The 23,092-nt window shown below is 45.1% G+C and overlaps 2 protein-coding genes across 2 annotated transcripts; one reads left to right on the plus strand and one right to left on the minus strand.

The window, feature by feature from the left end:
- Positions 1–1,718: 1,718 nt before the first annotated feature.
- LOC308387728 (GTPase IMAP family member 9-like) lies at positions 1,719–13,259 on the minus strand. The gene is made up of 2 exons (XM_080867983.1): positions 13,134–13,259; positions 1,719–6,298 (listed from the first exon to the last, which is right to left on the minus strand). The coding sequence occupies exons 1-2, from the start codon at positions 13,150–13,152 to the stop codon at positions 5,460–5,462; spliced, it is 858 nt and encodes a 285-aa protein (XP_080724109.1). The 5' UTR covers positions 13,153–13,259; the 3' UTR covers positions 1,719–5,459.
- A 6,731-nt stretch (positions 13,260–19,990) lies between these two features.
- LOC308387524 (GTPase IMAP family member 9-like) lies at positions 19,991–20,782 on the plus strand (the record flags this gene model as incomplete). The annotated part of the gene is made up of 1 exon (XM_080867627.1): positions 19,991–20,782. One exon carries the CDS (start codon positions 19,991–19,993, stop codon positions 20,780–20,782), a length of 792 nt encoding a protein of 263 aa, XP_080723753.1.
- Between the last annotated feature and the right edge of the window lie 2,310 nt (positions 20,783–23,092).

Raw genomic sequence — 23,092 nt, forward strand, 5'->3', positions numbered from 1 at the left:
CACCCTTGGGGGCATCTCCCATTTTGACCTCAGGACTTCCAGGTTATATTTGGTCATATTCAGTCCAGCTTTGTCCAGCCACTGGTAGGATTTCTGGATGACAGCCATCTCCTCTATCTGCCGGTGGTACATACCGTACAGGGGCCTGTCCTTCCATAATGGTTCCTCCTCTTTCTTGGGTTTCTGCTACCTGAGGTATTCACTGAGCACGCGGACAGTTTGTGTGTGTTCCGTGTACAGCCAAGAGAAAGTGTCCCTTCACCCAGTTAGGCAAAAGTCAACAATCTTCAGTCAACGCGGGTGACCTTGAATGAGGGGGAGGAGTCACAACACAGTCTCGTTATCTAAGAGAGAATTTTCTTATTCCCATCAGCTTTTACCTTGAGTATCCAGCTGGTGCCAAGGGGGCCAAGATGGTGAATGTTTGGGTTTAATGGAAACAACTGCATCCAATTTTTAAAGTAGATCTAATGTCCGTCACTGGTCACCAGGTCTCTCAATTATCTCAATTACCGTTCTTCTGCTCCAATATCTCATCTATATTGCAGAGCCATGAGCTTCTCCAAGAAGCTCGTGGATGATCGTTGTCTTATCTTGGACTGTGGTGCTGACACTCACCAGTCCTCGGCCCCCTTCCTTCCGCTTAGCGTACAGCCTCAGGGTGCTGGACTTGGGGTGAAACCCTCCATGCATGGTAAGGAGCTTTCTTGTCTTTATGTCAGTGGCTTCTATCTCCTCCTTTGGCCAGCTTATTATACCAGCTGGGTACCTGGTCAGGGCAGGGTGTTGATGGCCCGGATCTTGTTCTTACCATTCAGCTGACTCCTCAGGACTTGCCTGACCCTCTGCAGGTACTTGGTGGTTGCAGCTTTTCTAGCGGCCTCTTCATTGTTCCCATTTGCCTGCGGGATAAGATAAGATAACCTTTATTAGTCCCACACGTGGGAAATTTGTTTTGTCACAGCAGGAAGTGGACAGTGCAAAAGTTATGACGCAAAAATTAGAATACAATAAGAATAAATACAGTACACAACTGTACAGAATAGAATAAAATAATATACTATATACAGTAGAATAAAATAAAATAAATATACAATAAGATAAAAATAGAATACAAATACAAATACTATATACAACTGAGTAAAATACAACGATGACAGAAAGGATTATTGCACTTAGTATTATTGCATATGTATGGATGTGTGTGCTTGATCAGTTAAAGTCTTTATTATGGAGTCTGACAGCAGTGGGGAGGAAAGACCTGCGAAATCTCTCCGTCCCACACCGTGGGTGCCGCAGTCTCCCACTGAAGGAGCTGCTCAGTGCTGTCACAGTCTGCTGCATGGGGTGGGAGATGTTGTCCATCAGGGATGACAGCTTAGCCGCCGTTCTCCTGTCACTCACCACCTCCACTGGGTCCAGAGGGCATCCTAGAACAGAGCTGATCCCCAGGTACTTATAACTGTCCTCTATGTCTGCAACGTTGCCTTCTGGTAGTTTGATCCCCTCTGTTCTGACTACCTTCCCTCTCTTTGTTGATGTAAGGTAGTGACTGGAATAAGTCACAAGGTGTCGCTGTTGAGCTGCATATATGTTGTAAATTTTAGCAATTTTGACCATTTGTCCTCTGCAGGACACCGTAGTTCAGATTTCTCGTTCGCGCGGGCGCCATCTTGGTTCAGTGTTTACTGTGATTTGCAAAGGTAAGCACTGTCAGTGGCGAACTGCATTGGTTTTGTTTAAAAATAAGTGTTCCACTGTGTAAAATAGCGGTTTGTCATTTAAGCCGAGCCTATATTTTGTTTATTGAGAGGTTCATGTATTGTCTGATGAGAGTGTGAGCAGTTTGTGTGCATGTTTCATTTGGTAATATCTGCCGCAATTTCGGGCTACATTCCCGCTAGTTAGCAGAGCACCAATTCGGGCAAAGTAATGCAAGATGAAGCATTAGCTTTTCAGCTGCAGTTTGCTGGTAATCCTGCTATGTTAGTTTTGTGTCATACTCATTCCTGAGACCGTGGAATTTTGTAAAAACATGATTATTTTTGCTTAATGTGTTTTTTATATATATATGTTGTTGTATTTTACAATGTTGATAATCACGCAGTGTTTACTGTGATTTGCAAAGGGCCAGCAGCAGAGTTGGAGTGGTGTTTGCCCCAGCATCTGAATAAACGGCACGGTCCGAGCCACAAATTGAACGCCTGTGTCCGACTGGTCTCTCTACTGTGCGCCCCAATCCAACACAAACTTACACAACGCAGAGTCCGGGGTGTAGGGAGGCCCCTGCACTGGTTGGGTTACATTACCATCCGACTACACTTCTCCAGTCCGAACGACATCCCGATGTCATTGCTGCATATCCTGGTGGTGTGGATCAGGGAATCGATGTCTCGTTCACTCTTGGCATACAGCTTGATGTCATCCATGTACAGGAGGTGGCTGACAACTGCTCCGTTCTGTAGTCGGTATCCGTAACCAGTCTTGTTAGTGATCTCACTGAGGGGGTTCAGGCCTATGCAGAACAGCAGTGGGGACAGAGCATCTCCTTGGTAGATCCCGCACTGTACTGCTTGGTCAGCCAGTAGCTGGTGTTTTGTGCCTCTGGTATTCCTGCCCATCCCTTTCTGTGCCTCGCTCATGTATTGACCCATGTGCCTGTTCATCTTAGCCGCTATGATGCCTGACAGGAGTGGTGCTGAGGCAGGTTATTGGCTGGTAGTTGGAGGGGACCGGTCCCTTCTGGGGGTCCTTGAGCATCGGGACTGTCCGACCTTCGGTTAGCCATTCTGGGTGTCTCTCCTCAACTAGCAGCTGATTCATTTGTGCTGCCAGGCGCTTGTGGAGTGCAGTCAGCTTCTTCAGCCTGTAGGCGTGAACCATGTCAGGGCCTGGTGGCGTCCAACTCTTCATACTGGAGACCCTTTCTTGGATATCTGCCACTGTGATGGTTACTGGACCCTGTTCAGGGAGGTTGCTGTGGTCTGCCCTCAGATCCTCAGGCCATGCTCTGCTGAAACATGACTCGCTGCCAAATAGAAGTTTTAATAGGAGAAGTCAACCACACAGAATCCAGTTAAAACTGTCTGGATCAATGCTGTGAACACGGTGAGCTGGTATGTTTGCCTTCTTCTGTGTCACGCTGACATTTCTGAACATGTTCAGTTATTTTTAGGAATCTGATCTCTGTTCTCCTCGTGTGTGTTTTGATTGTGTTTTTTTCTGTTCTTTGTTGTTGTTATATTGTCTGTAAAGGTTCTCAGTCATTCAGGTCATCGTAGTCCAAGGAGCTTGGAAAGAAAAGCGTCTGGACTTCTTTACGTTTCTTGAAGAAGTTTCACCTCTCAGCCTAAATGGCAAACTTATCCTTTCTGTCTTCCCTGGTTTGCCATTCCTGGACTGTGAAGAGAATGGAAACCTTTAAAGTGTGCGTGTTAGTCCCCATAGGGAAATAGTTCCTCTGCATTTAACCCATCCACCCAGTGAAGCAGTGGGCAGCCACCAGTGCAGCGCCCAGGGAGCAGTGTGTAGGGACGGTACCTTGCTCAGGGGTACCTCAGGGTAGCCGTTCAGTGGAGTCGAACCCCCGACCTTCCGATCATGGGGCCACCACTCTACCTTCTGAGCTATCCACACTGAAGTTTACCTGAAGCCCACACACTCGGACCAGTACCTCCTCTTTGACTCCCACAAAACTGCAAAACACAAACTCAACAATGTGGTGTTTGCTGTACAGGGCAGCGAGGACCTCTACACTGGAGAGACCAAACAGCCACTTCACAAGCGCATAACACAACATAGAAAAGCCACCTCCACAGGACAAGACTCAGCAGTTCATCTGCATCTAAAGGTCAAAGGTCACTCTTTGAGGATGCCAATGTTCACATTTTGGACAGAGAGGACAGATGGTTTGAAAGAGTGAAAGAAGCATCTATGTCCACTGTGAGCGACCATCTTTGAACAGAGGCGGGGTTTACGACACCAACTGTCTGACATCTATAATCCAGTTTTGAGATCCTTCCCAGACGCCTTAACGCCCACTCACATCCTGGGCCATCTGACCTCAGGAATTCACATGATAGGGTGGGGCCAGGTTTCACAATGAACACACCCGAAACTCTGGCTGATTGGGACCCACACCCAGTTTCACACCTTGTCTTAGGTGATTAGAGGATCATCAGGGGGTCCTTTTGTCCCTCTGTGGGGGAAACTCCCACTAGGTTTATATCTGGGACTCTCCACCAGTTGACCTTAGAACTGAAGAAGCTTCTCGGATGAGAGGTGAAACGTCTTCAAGTAACTTAAAGAAGTCCAGACGCTTTTCTTTGCAAGCTCCTGAGACTTGTTGTTGTATTATTTTAGCATGTTCAAGAAAAACAAACAAACAACCATCAGTTTTTAAACAATCTTTTCGTTTATTGAAGGGAAAGGTAATCCAAACGTACCTGGCCCTGTGTGAGAATGTGCTGCTGATTCTTCTTTCAAGTTCTCAGGGAAGACTAAGAAACTACAGTGAAAAATATGACATTTTCTGAAGAGTTCAGTTTCTCTGCCACACCCACGCCCGATTACTGCCACACCTGCTGAAGCACAGGCCTGGTCGAGGTTACAGGAATGTTCCTCAGGCTGTGGCACTCCAGAGAACCACAGTGAGAACCACAGTTATCCACACATGGAGGAAACAGTGCTGATAGTTTGTTTGACGGTCTGAAAAATGCTTGTCTGCTAAATATGAAAAATAAAATCAGGAAGGAGGAAAACCCTGTCTCACAGGTTCACTGCACAGAGTGTGTTTATGAAGTAATCACAGCAATACAGATGATAACATTATTTTTAAACACCTGAACACATCATATACCAACATTTATTGATATTTGCATCATTTAAGTGTAAATATTTATTATACTTTAAAGTTAAAGAAAATATTGTTTTCAAACTTTGCATTTGTGAACAGTATTTTATTTTTAATCAGTTTGTGACTGGAGACCATGTCAGAACCTCCGAGCTCGTCCTGAGCAAAGCTGCTGCTAATCCAACCTGCTCTCTAAGGTCTGGGCATGTCCGACTGGGAGGAGGTCATGGAAGTCCATCTCAGCTAGCTTGGGGATGCTGCAGCTTTTCCTCCAGACCATCAGGAGGATGTAGGTGGGATAGAGAGGTGTGGCAGTCTCTGTACAGACCAGACTCTGTCCCTGAGACCTGGGCCAGCATGAGTCAGATGGATCAAAGGTTTGTGTTAAATATAGAAAATTCAGGAAAATGTTTTATTTAAGCAATGGAGGAAAAAGCTCGTTACCCAGGAACCAAAGATGTTCAGGAGATCTGTGTGTATACAGGCTCATGTTATACAGCTCTTAGATGACGTATTACACAATATGATAAATTACCGTGGACTAACAGTTCTTGTGTGCGCCATTAATGACCAATAATTATCAAAATGTGATCAAACGTTCTTTATTTTATTGTGTGGCACATTTTTTCTCCTTTGCTGCTACGACTGCTGCTCCCACTGCTGCTCCCAGTGCTGCTCCCAGTGGCCCTAAAATGCTCCCGAGGCCCGCTCCTATCCCAGCAGCCCTCAGGATCTTGTTCTTCCTCTGTGCCCGTCTTCTCGCTTCTTCTTCTCCCATGTCTGGATTTTCTCTCATAAGTCGTTCCATCTCTTCTCTGATGGCTCTCTCAGCTTCCTGCAGCATGTCATTGGTGTAGTATGTTGCTCCATTTCTCTGAACCATGGTGTTGATCTTCTCCAGCAGCTCTTTGACCTGAGAGCGATCCTCACTCCTGTTGTTAAAAACATGATATCTTCCTCCGCACTGATTGATGAAGCGATGCAGAGGCCGATTTCCACTGATTGATTTGTCGATGTCGATTCCGTTTGGCAGATTGTCTCCATACGTGAACAAGACTATGGTGTAACAGGCTGCATCCACCCCAAATATCTTCTGAAGGATTTTTATCGTTTCTTCTTCTGCTTTTGTAAACCTGCCGATCTGGATCACAACCAGGAACACGTGAGGACCGGGAGCAACAAAGGAGACGCATTTAACGATCTCCGTCTTTACATGCTCCTGAGTCAGTAGGGTGTCAAACAGACCCGGAGTGTCAACTACATCCAGGATGTGACCATCCACCTGCCCTGTTACTTTGCGACACCCAACTACTGATGAAGAAAAAGAAGTTATAGACTCAAAGGCTTTTCTTCCTAAGATGGTGTTTCCTGATGCACTCTTCCCCACTCCAGTTTTCCCAACAAGCACAATCCTCAGGTGTGGGAACCCATCTCTCACTGCATCTCCTGGAGAACATAAACAGACAGCGTTAGTGGGACTCCCAGGTCATCACACAGGTCATCACACAGGTCACCACACAGGTCATCACACAGGTCATTACACAAGTCATTACTAGGGATGGGTACCGGTGTCCGGTGACATAAACGGTAGTAACCAAACCAAAAAGCAGCGCACATTTCGGTGCTTTTTTTCCTGAGCTGTGATACACTTCTAGCCAATCATTTTACGTTTCCGAGGATAGTAGGCGGGGCCAGGTACGTACGTTCTTTTAGAGCAGAGCTAGAGATTAAAAATGCCCAAGGCGAAGCGGTCAAAGTCTGGCTGTACTTCACAGCAAAAGATGCAAACTCAGCAGCAACAAGTGCTTTAAGCTGATACTGTGATGCTGTCAAAGGAGGTAACACCTCAAATCCGATGAAACACCTGGCGACGCATAGTGTTTTTTTTAAAAGCCCAGAAATGCGCCGTATGATAGCTTGCTGCAAGACCTCACAACAAGCACATCTACTGTGGGTGGGTTGCCTGTTATCGGACCCGGAGCAACATCCCCCAAAAACCTGAAGAGGAGAGTCCTGGCCCCTAGCTCTGCCAGTGTAGCAGAAATGATGACGGCAGCAGCAGCCGTTCTTCTCTGCGTGAGTAGCTTAATGTTGTTCGTGTGTAATTTACGTTGAGTAGGCTAACCACGTTATTAAATTAATGCATGTAAGGTGAACTAGCAAACATCATCATAGCTACATGCGGCTGTCCTCTTGTTTGATGGCAGATACTCCCTTCACCCTGGCCAAAAAGGCTAAAATGACCAAAGAAAAAGTGGAAAACAGTTAAACATGAGAGGTTTTTGGACAAAGTTTGTGTTTTTTCCATTGTTTAAGCACTGCTTCCAGCCAAGAGTGATACCATATATGCCCCATAGCTGCAGAAAAGGCTAACATTGTTATCTTTTTACAAAAAACCAGCTGAAAATGAGAGGTTTTTGGACCAATTTGTGTTCTCCATTCTTTAAGCACCGGTTTGAGCACCGTTTAAGTACCGGCACCGTTTCAAAAGTACTGATTTGGCACCTGTATCGGATAAAACCTAAACGATACCCATCCCTAGTCATTACACAGGTCATCACACAGGTCATTACACAGGTCATTACACAGGTCATCACACAGGTCATCACACAGGTCATCACACAGGTCATCACACAGGTCATCACACAGGCGCTCTCCAGCAGCGTGTCAGTGTCCCGCTCTCTCCCCTCACTCAGGATGGCCCCGTCCCTCCCTGAGCTGGTTCTGCTGGAGGTTTCTTCCTGTTAAAAGGGAGTTTTTCCTTCCTACTGTTGCTCATAGTGCTTGCTTATAGGGGGTCACATGATTGTTGGGGTTTCTCTGATTTATTGTAGGTTAATTGGCTGAAAAGATTTTACACTGTTCGGGATATTAAAATCTTAATCACACATCTCGTTATTTCCTTATTTTAAGTATAGAAACTTTCCACAATCGCTGTTCAGCATAAGCTCCGTCTCCCATCACTGTTGGTCACATGCAGAGGGAAACCTTGGGTTTATTTAAGAGGACCCAAACACAGACGCTCGAGGCAGGAAGCAGGTTCAATCAAATACAAGCCGTTTATTGGAGGCTGGAAAAACATGAGAAACAAAGGCAAAGTAACACGAAAATGAAATAAACTTAAACCTAAACTTGGGAAAAACTAAGTAAAGATCTAAGTATCAAAGAACTACAGACCATGAACATCATGAGGTGACCAGACACGGGTAGGAGAAAGGAGAAAGGAAGACTGGTGAACTAAATACACAGAAGCGCAGTGAGGAACACAGCTGATACAAATGCACGTGACGCCACGGGGGAAGCAAAACTAAACACACTGAACATGGAGACACAAGACTGTCAAAATACAACAGGAAAAACTCAGACGTAGACTGACACATGAGCTGGACACAGGAGGAAACACAGATGAGAGGGAGCGAGGGAGCACGAGAGAGAGGACATGACCGGCAGGGAAGCCGTGGAACAACACACAGGAAGGGGAGACGTGACATCACGACACACAGGAAGGGGAGACGTGACATCACCACACACAGGAAGGAGAGAGGTGACATCACCACACACAGGAAGGAGAGAGGTGACATCACCACACACAGGAAGGAGAGAGGTGACATCACCACACACAGGAAGGGGAGACGTGACATCAAGACACACAGGAAGGGGAGACGTGACATCACCACACACAGGAAGGAGAGAGGTGACATCACCACACACAGGAAGGAGAGAGGTGACATCACCACACACAGGAAGGGGAGACGTGACATCAAGACACACAGGAAGGGGAGACGTGACATCAAGACACACAGGAAGGGGGGACGTGACATCAAGACACACAGGAAGGGGAGACGTGACATCACCACACACAGGAAGGAGAGACGTGACATCAAGACACACAGGAAGGGGAGACGTGAGAGAGGTGACATCACGACACACAGGAAGGGGAGACGTGACATCACGACACACAGGAAGGGGAGACGTGACATCAAGACACACAGGAAGGAGAGAGGTGACATCACCACACACAGGAAGGAGAGACGTGACATCAAGACACACAGGAAGGGGAGACGTGAGAGAGGTGACATCACGACACACAGGAAGGAGAGACGTGACATCACCACACACAGGAAGGGGAGACGTGACATCAAGACACACAGGAAGGAGAGAGGTGACATCACCACACACAGGAAGGAGAGACGTGACATCACCACACACAGGAAGGGGAGACGTGACATCACGACACACAGGAAGGAGAGAGGTGACATCACCACACACAGGAAGGGGAGACGTGACATCACCACACACAGGAAGGGGAGACGTGACATCACCACACACAGGAAGGGGAGACGTGAGAGAGGTGACATCACGACACACAGGAAGGGGAGACGTGACATCACCACACACAGGAAGGGGAGACGTGACATCACGACACACAGGAAGGAGAGAGGTGACATCACCACACACAGGAAGGGGAGACGTGACATCACCACACACAGGAAGGGGAGACGTGACATCACGACACACAGGAAGGAGAGAGGTGACATCACGACACACAGGAAGGGGAGAGGTGACATCACCACACACAGGAAGGGGAGAGGTGACATCACGACACACAGGAAGGGGAGACGTGACATCACCACACACAGGAAGGAGAGACGTGAGAGAGGTGACATCACGACACACAGGAAGGGGAGACGTGACATCACCACACACAGGAAGGGGAGACGTGACATCACGACACACAGGAAGGGGAGAGGTGAGAGACGTGACATCACGACACACAGGAAGGGGAGACGTGACATCACCACACACAGGAAGGAGAGACGTGAGAGACGTGACATCACGACACACAGGAAGGGGAGACGTGACATCACCACACACAGGAAGGAGAGACGTGAGAGACGTGACATCACGACACACAGGAAGGGGAGACGTGACATCACCACACACAGGAAGGGGAGACGTGACATCACGACACACAGGAAGGGGAGAGGTGACATCACCACACACAGGAAGGAGAGAGGTGACATCACCACACACAGGAAGGAGAGACGTGACATCACCACACACAGGAAGGGGAGAGGTGACATCACCACACACAGGAAGGAGAGACGTGAGAGAGGTGACATCACGACACACAGGAAGGGGAGACGTGACATCACCACACACAGGAAGGGGAGACGTGACATCACGACACACAGGAAGGGGAGAGGTGACATCACCACACACAGGAAGGAGAGAGGTGACATCACGACACACAGGAAGGGGAGACGTGACATCACGACACACAGGAAGGAGAGACGTGACATCACGACACACAGGAAGGGGAGAGGTGACATCACCACACACAGGAAGGAGAGACGTGAGAGAGGTGACATCACGACACACAGGAAGGGGAGACGTGACATCACGACACACAGGAAGGAGAGACGTGAGAGAGGTGACATCACAACACACAGGAAGGAGAGACGTGACATCACCCCACACAGGAAGGAGAGAGGTGACATCACCACACACAGGAAGGGGAGACGTGACATCACCCCACACAGGAAGGAGAGAGGTGACATCACCACACACAGGAAGGAGAGACGTGACATCACCCCACACAGGAAGGAGAGAGGTGACATCACCACACACAGGAAGGGGAGACGTGACATCAAGACACACAGGAAGGAGAGACGTGACATCACCCCACACAGGAAGGGGAGACGTGACATCACCACACACAGGAAGGGGAGACGTGACATCACCACACACAGGAAGGAGAGAGGTGACATCACCACACACAGGAAGGAGAGAGGTGACATCACCACACACAGGAAGGGGAGAGGTGACATCACCACACACAGGAATTTATATAAATAAAATTGAATTGAATTGAAGTGTGGGAGCGATGAACTGACTGGATATGTGGGGACAACTTGTGGAAGAAGACACAGGTAAGACTACTGTGGGCGGGGCATATAAATACCAAGGTGGGAAAAACCCACAGTGTGTTTCGGTTAAAAAGGAAAGCATCTGAAAGGGCTCCTCTAAACGCTCTTCCTCACTGAGAACCAAAACAGAACCTCAAACGTATTCAGCTGAAGAACGACATCAATGCAGAGCTGTGGCTTCTGAGGTATCTGGAGTATTTTCTGCTTTCCTGTAAAACTCCAGGGAATGCAGGAAGCTTGCTCCGAGCTTACAGGAACCGACAGTCGAACTGGCTGAACAGGATCAAAAGATTTCACCTGAGCTCAGTTTCACTCATCAGGTAAAGGCTGTGGACCGCAGTGAGCGTCGATCAGTAAAAACAGTAGAGTTTGTACTTTACTGTCTGTGTGTGGTTTCTTCATGTCAGAACACCAACAGCTGCTCATTGTTGGGTTGTGACCTTTCAATATGAACACCTGTAACTTCATATTGTCAGGTCTGACACCAACCACAGGTTTTCTCAGCAGGAACAATCAAAGCCTTTGTTTTCCTGCAGACTGTGTAAAATAAATCTGTTTCCAGCTCTGCGTGGTAGGGCTGGCTATCGACGTCGACTTCTGCGTTCAATTTGATTGAATTCAGACTCAGGCGGTCAGAAACATCTTATTTATTCATTTATCAGCACTTATCCATATTTAATATCCATATATTAAACCGAAGCTGACACTGTGAGACTTCATCAGAGGTGTGAGCGCCACAGCAGAGGCCTTTGTGTCAAAGTAACTGAGGATCAAACAGACACACATGAAGCAGATGTTCTGGCTTCTTATAGCAAATAACCTTAAAATATTCTGCAGTAGAACAAAAACTGAAGCAAACCATGAATCAACACGAACACAACAGCAGACTGGTGCATAATGAGCAGAGAATAATGCAGAAAACAGAGATTTGATGGTAAACTGGTCTGTGAGTACAGAGACAGAGCCGTGCAGGAAGTGGGATTTTATCGTGGTGGAAGCAAAACAGCCAAAGTCAGAGTGAGAGTGACGATGTTTATCATCATCCTCTTTTGCTGCTGCTTCAGTGAATGTTGGTCAGATTGATGAAACCTGCAGCATCAGAGTCAGTGAGCTGTCAGCTTTTAGCCCCGACGGCGTGTCCGTGCTGTCACACAGGACTAGGGGCGGGTTTTTATAATCGATTCATCGATTAAAATCGATTCTGGCTTGGATAACGTAAAATCGATTCATTAAAATCCTGAATCGATTTTTTAATATAAATTTATTTTGCCCGAAATGCCAGAATCTCTGGTGACATCTCACAAAATTTCAACAACCACCAAACAGCTAAGACAGTAAATGAGAGCAGGAACACGGATTCTGCACAAAGACTTAGACACACAGCGCGACCCGCGGATCAGAATCAGTGAGATGTCACCTTTCTCACAGCTCGCTGATTCTGATCTGTCGGCGCTTTGTGTTCACGCCCTTTATGCGCTGATTCTAAAGCTGTTAGTTTGATGTCTCTCCAAACAATATTGACCGAACCAGCAGCAAAAGAAGATCCAAACTAAGCTTCACATAAACATCGTCATGAATTCACTCAGACTTTTACTGTTTTGCTTCCACCACGATGCACAGCTCTCTCTCTCTCTCTGTACTTCAAGAACAGTTTCCCTTTCTTCATTATTCGCTTGCTTGTTACGCACAAGTCTACCGTTGTTTACAGGCTGTCGGCCGCTGTTTTTTTTTTTTTTACATTCTTCCGAAAATAAAACCTAATTTCTGCCGTTCAATACTGAACAAATGTAAACTTTTTAAAATTATACAAAATGCAAAACGCTGTGTCTGTAATAAAACCACTGTAGCGTCAGAGGTGATGTTCATGTGTTGATTAATGGTTTTCTTTCGTTTTTGATGTACTGCAGAATATTTTTATAAAATCCAGAACAGGAAAATCACCTTCATGTTTTTCTGTTTTATCTTCAGCTGCTTTGACACAAAGGCCTCGCTGTGACGCTCACACCTGTGATAAAGTCTTGCGTGTGTCAGCTTCCTTTTTATAGATACAAAAATATGTAAATGTACTGATCTGAATTATATTTCTGACTGTCAAAATTTCCCAGATTCAAATCGAATCGAATTAAATCGAATCGTGGATCGAATCGATTCGGGACCTTGTGAATCGGAATTGAATCGATTCTAGAAATCAGTGACGATACCCAGCCCTACACAGGACACAGAAATAACCAATCACAGTTCAGTTTAACATGTAGCTCTTGGTTTGTTTGTTTTTTTACTTTTCATCTAGATTGTATTTTATGATAGAAAGTTGGTCTAAACAGTAAATCAAAAGTTTTAAATGTACTTACGAGCATTGGTGCCGGCCATGTTTGTGCTGCTCAGGATTACAAAGCTTTGCACCGACACCTTCCTGCTGCTGCTCTGTGCTGTACACCGAGGACGCCGTCACTTTAAGGCACTTGTTAAAGTTGCTGCAGGGCAGACTGCAGACAGAAGAGAGCTTTCATTGGTTCACCAACCACACAGCCACAGTGTGAATAACCTGCAGTCCCAATGTGTCACTGTTAGGGGATATTCAACCCTGGCTGTGAATCAAAAATGAGTTCCTGGTTTTAATTCTACTGCATGCAACAACGTGCATGTCACAACAACGCTTAGATGCTGCAGGGCAGATTCCAGAGAGAAACTGTCATTGGCTGGTTACACAGTGATGTCACAGCCTAAATATTTAGTAACATGATAATAAATGAGTCTGGTTATCAAACAGACCCTCAACATCTATATAACCTGTACTATACTAATGTAACCAACAGTTTCCCAGAGTAGATGGAGGTGACTCTGGCGCCTGAGCTCTTATAACAGGCCTGAGGTTTTCTGCCTGAGCATTACGGTCTATTCATATTTGGGATCTGGCAGCGGTTTCGTTGTTGCTTCATTCCGAAGCAAAGTGACGTGTTCAGTTTTGTTCTCTTGAGGAAGAACACGAGAAACGTGTCGTTTAAAATATTTTTTTTTTTTTTTTTTTTTATTGAAAGTTTTGTAATTATGACAGTCATCCACATGAAAACAAAAACAAAAACAGTAAAAAAAACCAAACAAAGAACTCATGATCATCGCTTCACTCTCATGGTGTGTTTAGACCAAACACAAATCCCTCTTTTCCCATGATTACATATAGAGATACAAAATTTGAGCCTCTGTCATCTTTATGGACCGCCAGCCCTGTATCATTCAGCTTTGATATGATAACAAAAAAAATAGGAAGGGAAAAGTTTGTAAAATCAAAATTCATTATATATCTCACAAATGTTCATTTCTGTGCAGGTTGTACCTTCTTATTTTCCTTTGGCTTTGCTAAAAAATAACGTCTTATTGCAGATTATATTCTGCCACTGAGAACCTCATAAGCTCTTTTATAAAAAGGTACTTTAATTTAGCAATACACACAAACAAAAAAACCCAAAAATAACAAAACAAAAAACCAACCAAACAAACAAAGATACTACGCACTAACAATAACATAGTGGCTCAGTGAAATCCGCAGATCTGCTCAGTCTGGGGGAGCTCCCCTCCACCTCTTTACAGGTCCCATGTCGTTAGGTTTTTACTACTGTCCACTCAGCACTTTACAGTCCATCCCTGATCATATTCGGAAGGGTATTTCCAGTCTCTTTTAAAAACTACATTAAAATAAATAAAATAAATAAAATAAAACGTCCTTAGCAGACCTTCCTTCTTCCAGTAGTTGCGTGAAGATCTCATCCCACGTTACCACCTTCAACAAATTTCTCCCACTTCCTCCAGTTTTTATGAAATTGGTCCATTTTGAGGTTAAAAAAAAAAGGAAGTTTTTCCATTCTATATATTTCCTCCATTATTCCTATCCAATCTTTCTTTGTTGGGGGCTCTTTCTCCAGCCACCTCCTGGTAAGCGCTTTTTTGCCAGCTCCCAACAGGATGTTTATCAAGTGTTTGTCTTTTAAGGAGGCTGCTGATGGGATATCGCCCAAGTACACAGTACAAAAATCCAAATTTAGTTTGAGACCAGTCACCAAGTAAATTGATTCGACCAATTCACTCCAGTATGACAGGATTATTGGGCTTTTCCAAAATATATGGAAATGATCTGCCATGTTTTCCCCACAGTTTCTCCAGCAGTGTCCATCTGTCAGTTGACATTTTTGTTTGTATTTTATTTTGGGTTTTATAAAAACACCTAATAAAATTTTTCCACGTGAATTCCCTCCAATAACCTGAGCTAGTAGTTTCCATCTGTGTCCTGCATATATTTAACCAACTGTCCTCTGATATGTTGATTTTAGCCTCCGTCTCCCATTTAATTTTGATATAATTGGTTGATTGATCCTTCGTTTAAAAGATTTCATTTGCTTCAGCAGTTGCAAGTTTACAGCGCTGGACCTCAGTGTAAAATCAGCAGTGTTGGGCAAGTTACTTTGAAAAAGTAATTAATTATAGTTACTAGTTACTTCTTCAAAAAAGTAACTGAGTTAGTAACTGAGTCACAAGATTCTAAAAGTAATTAATTACTTGAAAAGTAACTATTGCGTTACTTAGAAAAAAAACATTTAACCCTCTGGGGTCCCGGGTATAATCGGCCATTTTTACCTACTTTTGATGTTTCCTCCACATTTCACCTTTAAAAACTATTTACCTTGTTTGGTCTCATTGTTTTCAGCACAGCCTCACGTGTCTGAATTTACAGTCATGTTTTCATTTTGACTACTGTATTAACACAACTGATCTAAAATCAGACAAAAAACATAAAATCAAAAATGTGTCCGATCAACACAGTTTATAAACTGGTATATGTCACCTTGTTGCTTTGTCTGTAAGTGGTCATGTGATTGACCACGACTCCTTTATTCTTCCTCAGTCAAACAGCAGCACTCGTGCGATTGTTTTGCCCCCTGAGCTCCAGCTGTTGTGCCAGAAAGTGATGGTTACCGTCCGCAGGAGCGCAGCTGCTTAAAGCTGCAGCGTCCTGATTCTTACAGCTACTTCCTGCAGCTGATATAAGCTGCAGTGAGCTGAACACAGCTTCAGCCGTCTGTTGAAAAACGGTAACGCAACCGCATTTTCTTGTTAGTAACGGTAACGGTGTTGTAACGATAGGAATAGTAATTAGTTAGATTACTCGTTACTGAAAAAAGTAACGCCGTTGGTAACGCTGTTACTTGTAACGCCGTTATTCCCATCACTGGAAATCAGCCGTCTGCTTCACACGAAGGATGACCCTGCAGCAGGCCCTACAGTTTTATGCTACAAGAAAAAGAAGTATTATTATGACTACTATTATTATATTCTTCTGGAAGCGACGTGGCAGTCCTGCCGGATCTTCTCCTCTCTCTGTTCATGTCTAACCTTGCCTTCTATCTGCTCCTCTTCCTGGAATAAAACAGAGAAGATACCTTCCTGCATGAACATGAATTTTGCATGGCTCCATGAAACATACCTTAGGTTATATGGCCAGAATCTGTGATGTTGAGGGGTCAGGTGGGGCTGATGGATTTCCCGTGGCGTGACCTGCTGTCTGTCTGATACTAAACCAGGGTAAGATTTCCTCTAAAAGAGAAATTTCAGGCTCAGCGTCATTCTGGGACTTCAGGTTGTTTATACTGTGACATCACTGTGTGGCTGGCCAATGACAGCGGGTTTCTCTTTGGAACCTGCCCTGCAGCATCTTTAACTAAGTGTTGTTGTTGCATTAGATACAGTTGTATTAAAGGAAGGACCAATCCCGTCGGTACAGCACAGAGCAGCAGTGCAAAGCTTTTTAACAAACATGGCCAACACACTAGCTCGTAAGTACATTTACAACTTTTATCCTGATTTACTGATTAGACAAACGTTATATAGCAAATGATAAAAAGTTTAAAAAGACCTACGTGCTAAACTGAACTGTGATTGGTTATTTCTGTGTCCTGTGTCTATGTCTCTTGTCCTGCTGTTGTTTTTATTGTGAAACATTTGTTTGAAGCTCAAAATCCTGAAACATGTGCTCCATGCAGTGCTGGAAACAGATTTATTTTACATGGCTTGCAGGAACCAAACCATAAAAGACCGTGGTTGGTGTCTGCAGCGGTGACAGACTGATTTAGGAGATTTATTTTGATGCGCATACAGTAAACCTGCTCAGCCAGTTTGTGGTTAGCGTTCTCTTCCTTGTTGGTACAACAATGGAATGGTTGGAATGGAATGGCAATGGCATTTTTCTGATGTTGAACGTGGACATCCAGCAAACTCAACCAGAGGTCAGCGTGTTCAAAGCTTACAGGAACACCCAAGAGCTGCACGACAGCACAATTACAAAAAGACTGAAGAAGTGCGGCTGGTTTGGAAAGGTTGCAAGACCAACATGGATTTTGGGTTTCCTCCATCATGAGCAGCAGCACGTTTGGAGGAAACCAAACACCTCATACGAACTGTGGGCACCGCAGTGGAAGGACGATGATTTGGGCTTTGAGTGGATGTCTGTCCTACAGCTAAAGCTTGGACCAAACTGTGTCATCAACAGGACAAAGATCCAAGCACAGCAGCAAATCTCCAACAGAACAGCTGTAAAACAAACCGAGCTGCTGCAGAGCTTAGAGCGCTTTGCATGAATGAATGCTGCAAACCTCAATGAGCTGAAGCATCTCTGGGCAGGAGAGTGAACTAAAACTACTCTGCAGACATGAGACACACTGATGACGTCACACTGATCCATAACTGCTGTCAGAGACAGATGCTGCAGACTGTGTGGAGTTACAGGTGCGGACCCAAAAGGAGGCAAAGCTATGACTTAACGAACAGCGAGCCGTTTATCAGAGGCTGGTAAAAAAACAAAAGGCAGATGGACACTGAGGCAAAACTAACTAGAACTAAAGTGGGACAGCCTAAACATGAAATTATCTCCTGATATGTAAAACCCTAAAAGTGAAACTGTACTGTCATTCTACCATGATGGTAAGATTTAAGATTTGGATTTTTACTCCGCATCTGTAATGTACATAGGGAAAAAAGACTGAAAACTGCACAACGTGGAAGAAAAGAGCAAACTAATCAGTATGCAGAAAATGTAGATGTGGTGACTGGACATTTAAACGGCTTAAATCAGCTTATTAATACGGCACCAATCAGAAAATGGGCTGAAATCTCATTTACTGTCATTTACAAAACAAATGAGGTTTTTCTGTGTAACTGTGCCAAATGTAGATCCCTGAAGCAAAAATCAATCAAAGATGTAATCCTTCCTATCACACCAACGAACAGGGTGACACATTTGTTTTGGACATAAAATAAATTTTCTTTTTTATTTTCTGTTGAATCTTCAGATATCTGTCATATATTGTCTTTTACTCCTTTTACATTTTCAAAACAGGCTTGTTAGTTTTTACTTTTGAGGGAAGCTTTTATTTCACAAATCTGAATGCATTCAAACATCAAAGAGATTTATTATGGTTTGTAGTCATTTTCTGCTTATGTTCTCTTTATGGGAGACTGTCCCCAGGTGTCCTACTAGGAGCCTTCAACACTCATGTGGGCAACGACAGTGAGGCCTGGATCCAGAACCCCAGCGGTGCTCTGTTACTGGACTTCTGTGCAAACCACAGTTTGTCCATTACAAGGACCATGTTCGAACGCAAGGGCGTCCATAAGTGCACATGGCACCATGTAGTGCAGGTTGCTGTTGACTTTGACTGAGGAAATTGCCTTGTGGTGAAAGGAATACTTCGAGGACCGCCTTAATCCCACTGGTATGTCCAATAGAGGAAGCAGAATCTGGGGACAAGGGGAACGGCTCACCAATCATTGGTGGGGTAAGGTCACTGAAGCAGTTAAATGAGTCCTTGGTGGTAGGGCCCCTGGGTGGATGAGGTTTGCCCTCAGTTCCTGAACCCTCTGGATGTTGTAGGGGGGTGGTTCCCATCTTTAAGAAGGGGTAAACTATAGGGGGATCACACTCCTCAACTTCCCCAGGAAAGTCTGTGCCTGGTGCTGTAAAGGAGAGTCCGTCTGTTAGTCAAACCTCAGGTTTGTTTGTCCTACCAGTCTACATGTTTTTGTGGACTTGGAGAAGGCATTCAGCTGTATCCCTCAGAGTGCTCTGTGGGAGGTGCTTCAGGAATATGGGCTGTCTGGCTCACTGAGCCACTTGAGCCTTATACAACCATTGCAAGAGCTTGGTCCGCACAGCTGGCAAAAAGTCGGATTTGTTACTGGTGGTTGTTGGACTCTGCCAGGGCTGCTCTTCGTCACCAGTTCTCTTCAGAATTTTTATGGACAGAATTTCGAAGAGTAGCCATGTGGCAGAAGGCCTCCACTTGGGTGGTCTCAGAACCTCATCTGTGCTTTTCGCACATAATGTGGTTCTGTTGGCTTCATCAGGTGATGCCCTCCAGATCACACTGGAACAGTTTGCAGCCAAGTGGGAATCAGTGAGAATGAGAATCAGCACCTCCAAATCCGAGGCCATGGTCCTCAGCCGGGAGCCCACAGAGTGCCCACTCCGGGTCAGGGATGCCTCACTCCAAGTAGAGGAGTTTAAGAATCTCTGGGTCTTGAGCACAAAAGCAAAGTTCTTGATTTACCGGTGGATCTGGGTCCCTACCATCACCTATGGTCGCAAGTTTTGGGTAGTGACCGAAAGAACAAGAACAGGAATACAAGCCAGTTGAGGTATGTTGGACATCTGACTAGGATGCCTTCTGGGACAGGTGTATAGGGCATGTCCCACAGGGAAGAGGTCCTGGGGGGGACCTCGGCTGGCCTGGGAATGCCTTGGTGTCCCCGTGGACAAGCTGCAGGAGGTGGCTGGGGTGAGGAAGGTCTAGGCTTCTCTGCTAATGCTGCTGGTCCCGTGACCCGGCCTGAGACGAGCACAAAAAGATGGCCGATGGATATTTTCTTATTTTTTATATTGGTTAAACTTACACCCGATAATATTCTGATCAGTGACTATCAGCAAAATCACATATAAATCATGACTATTCTGTGTTTAACAATTAAAACATACTTAATATTCAGAATCATGCATAACGATGCACCAGAAACAGCCACAGAGACACTAATCTGCCAAGGTTGAAGCTGAATCATGTCTACACACAAAGTCCACACTGTCCGATTGTGGTGAGCTGCCTCAGGAAGGCCAACTAACCTTATCTATTTATCTTCTTCAACAGATGCAAAGGACCTCCACCTGAGGATGGTGCTGCTTGGGAAAGCTGGAGTAGGGAAGAGTGCAGCGGGAAACACCATCTTAGGAAGAGAAGCTTTTCAGTCTTTTTCTTCTTTTTCTTCTGTAACATTGGAGTGTCAGCAAGAAACAGCCCAGGTGGATGGTCATACACTGACTGTGGTTGATACTCCAGGTCTATTTGACACCACCCTGTCTGTAGATCAGGTGGTTACACAGATTGTTAGATGCATCACCTTTGCTGCTCCTGGTCCTCATGTGTTTCTGGTTGTGATCCAGTCGACCAGATTCACAAGCGAAGAAGAAGAAACGATTAAAATTCTTCAGAAGATGTTTGGAGAAGATGCAGCACGTTATATTATGGTCTTGTTCACGTATGGAGACAACCTGCAAGACGGAGTCGACATCTACAGCTCAATCAGTGGAAATCGGCCTCTGCATCGCTTCATCAATCAGTGCGGAGGAAGATATCATGTTTTTAACAACAAGAGTGAGGATCGCTCTCAGGTCAAAGAGCTGCTGGAGAAGATCAACACCATGGTTCAGAGAAACGGAGCAACATACTACACCAATGACATGCTGCAGGAAGCTGAGAGAGCCATCAGAGAAGAGATGAAACGACTTCGGAAAGCAAATCCAGACATGGGAGAAGAAGAAGCGAGAAGACGGGCGAAGTTCCTGAAGGCTGCTGGGATAGGAGCAGGTGTTGGATTCATATTAGGACCAGTGGGATCAGCCCTGGGAGCAGGAGTGGCAGTTGCTGTTGTGGCAATGAAACAAGGAGAATGCGTTATACTGTGAAAACTGTTGGTATTTAATCACGATTTGAGAGTTTTTGTGGGAGTTCTTTACAACAAGGTTACTCAGTGTGTATTTGGGAGCTGATGATCGTCATTATTAGTGACTTCTAACTTTCAGATGACTGTCTGCGGTGCTCCTGATCTCAATGTGTATGTATGTATGTATTTAATGTCACTTTTATTAGTGGGAAAACATTTTTCCTTGATTTCTCATGTGTAAAAGGTACAGAAATTATTCTACTCCTTTCATACTTTGCATTTGTGATTTCTGTAAATCTAATTGTAAATTGGTTACGGCTTGCAAAAACCACAGAGACACAGAGGGTGATATTAAACTTACTTCAGGTCTTTGATGTCACTGTTGATTTTCTTTTTTCTTCCTTGACTTTTTTTTCTTGCATTGGCATGAGGTGGTACAGAGGTTTAACAGGTAGTCCAGCTCCTCAGGATGGCATGTAAATACTTACTTACATATGCTCAGGACAAATCACTGAGAACCCGTGAACTAGAATATATAGATATATATATTTTAAAAAAACTCAGACGCACTAGCAAATACTGAACTGAGAACAAAATAATGCAGAGCATGCACTTCAAACCATTTTTGAAATCCAAAAAACAAAACTTTGAGTCCAAGAAAACCACCTCAAAATGCTTGGTCAAAACTCCAGGACAATGAGACTGAGAGAGCTGCACAGAGCCATAAAAGGCCCTCAACTGATCAACAGGACCAATATCTGCGGCTTTGCACAAGGACGAGCAGGATTACACTGGCGGAACTGCAAAATGACCTCCAGTAGTCCTTTTCTAACCAACCAATCAGAAACAGACTTCATGAGGGTGACTTGAGGAACCAATATCCTATATTTGTCCCCAGTTTGCATTTGCTATAGCCTGTCAGAACTGACAGGTCCACCACCGAGTGCTGTTCACAGATGAGAGCAGATTCCCCCTGTGCACACGGAAGGGTCTCAGGGTTTGAATGGACCCAGATGTGGAACTCCTTGAGTAAAGACAGTTATTTTATTTATTTATTTTTATATTTTGGGGGGGGGGGGTTTAATAAATTTGTCCATATTTCTAGAAATGAGAGCTGCTCCATCCAAAGTGGGATGGATGCCGTCTCTCCTAACAAGACCAGGTTTCCTCCAGAAGGTTTGCCAATTATCTATGAAGCCCACATCGTTTCTGGGACACCACTCAGACAGCCAGCAATTTAAGGAGAACATGCGGCTAAACATGTCACTCCTGGTCTGATTGGGGAGGGGACCAGAGAAAACTACAGAGTCCGACATTGTTTTGGCAAAGTTGCACACCGATTCAATATTGATTTTAGTGACCTCCGATTGGCGTAACCGGGTGTCATTACTGCCGACGTGAATTATGATCTTACTGAATTTACGTTTACCCTTAGCCAGCAGTTTTAAATTTCCTTCAATGTCGCCTGCTCTGGCCCCTGGAAGACAATTGACTATGGTTGCCGGTGTCTCTAGCTTCACATGTCTGAGAACAGAATCACCAATTACCAGAGTTTGACCCCCGGCGGGTGTGTCGCCGAGTAGGGAAAAACGGTTAGACACATGAACGGGTTGGTGGTGTACCTGGGGCTTCTGTTTAGGACTATGCTTCCTCCTCACCGTCACCCAGCCGCCCTCTTTCCCCAGCTGCTTGGGGTCTGCCGGGGAACAGCTAGCGGGCCTACGCTATCTTCGGCTGCACCAGCTACAGGGGCCTGGCTAGCTATGGGTGAATGAAGGGTGCGAAGCCGAGTCTCCAATTCAGTAATCCTGGCCTCCAGAGCTGCAAATATGCTACATTTGTTGATAACGATTGCGTTTAGACTTTTCTTCCACCCAGTGGCGGTCCTAGCCTGTTTGGCGCCCTGGGCGAACACTCCCTCTGGCGCCCCCCACCACACACACAGAAAACATTAAGGATTGTACTTTAACCCTTTAAAGCCGGTCGGCACGGGCACGATCCGTTTTGCGTAGCTATTTTTTTTTTTTTTGCCTGTCCCGTTTGGCTCTTTTGCATCAGAATTATTGTCTAAAGGCAAAGAAAGATGCCCAACGGATTTACTTTACCAAATTGACCATCCCAGCCTTGCCATAATGGTCCATTTGATTCACCTTTTATTGTTTATTTTATTTTCACTTACTGAATACGGGACAGACTTGACTGGGGGAAAGAAGGGGAGAAAGAAAGAGGGAAAGAGAAACAGCTGAGAAGAGGGACGGGGAGAAGGGCAAAAAACAAAAACCAACAGAACGGGCAGAAAAAGAAAAAAAAAGAAAAAGAAAATGAATATATC

The sequence above is a fragment of the Rhamphochromis sp. 'chilingali' genome (genome assembly GCF_963969265.1).
Source record: "Rhamphochromis sp. 'chilingali' genome assembly, chromosome: 19".
Lineage (NCBI taxonomy): Eukaryota > Metazoa > Chordata > Actinopteri > Cichliformes > Cichlidae > Rhamphochromis > Rhamphochromis sp. 'chilingali'.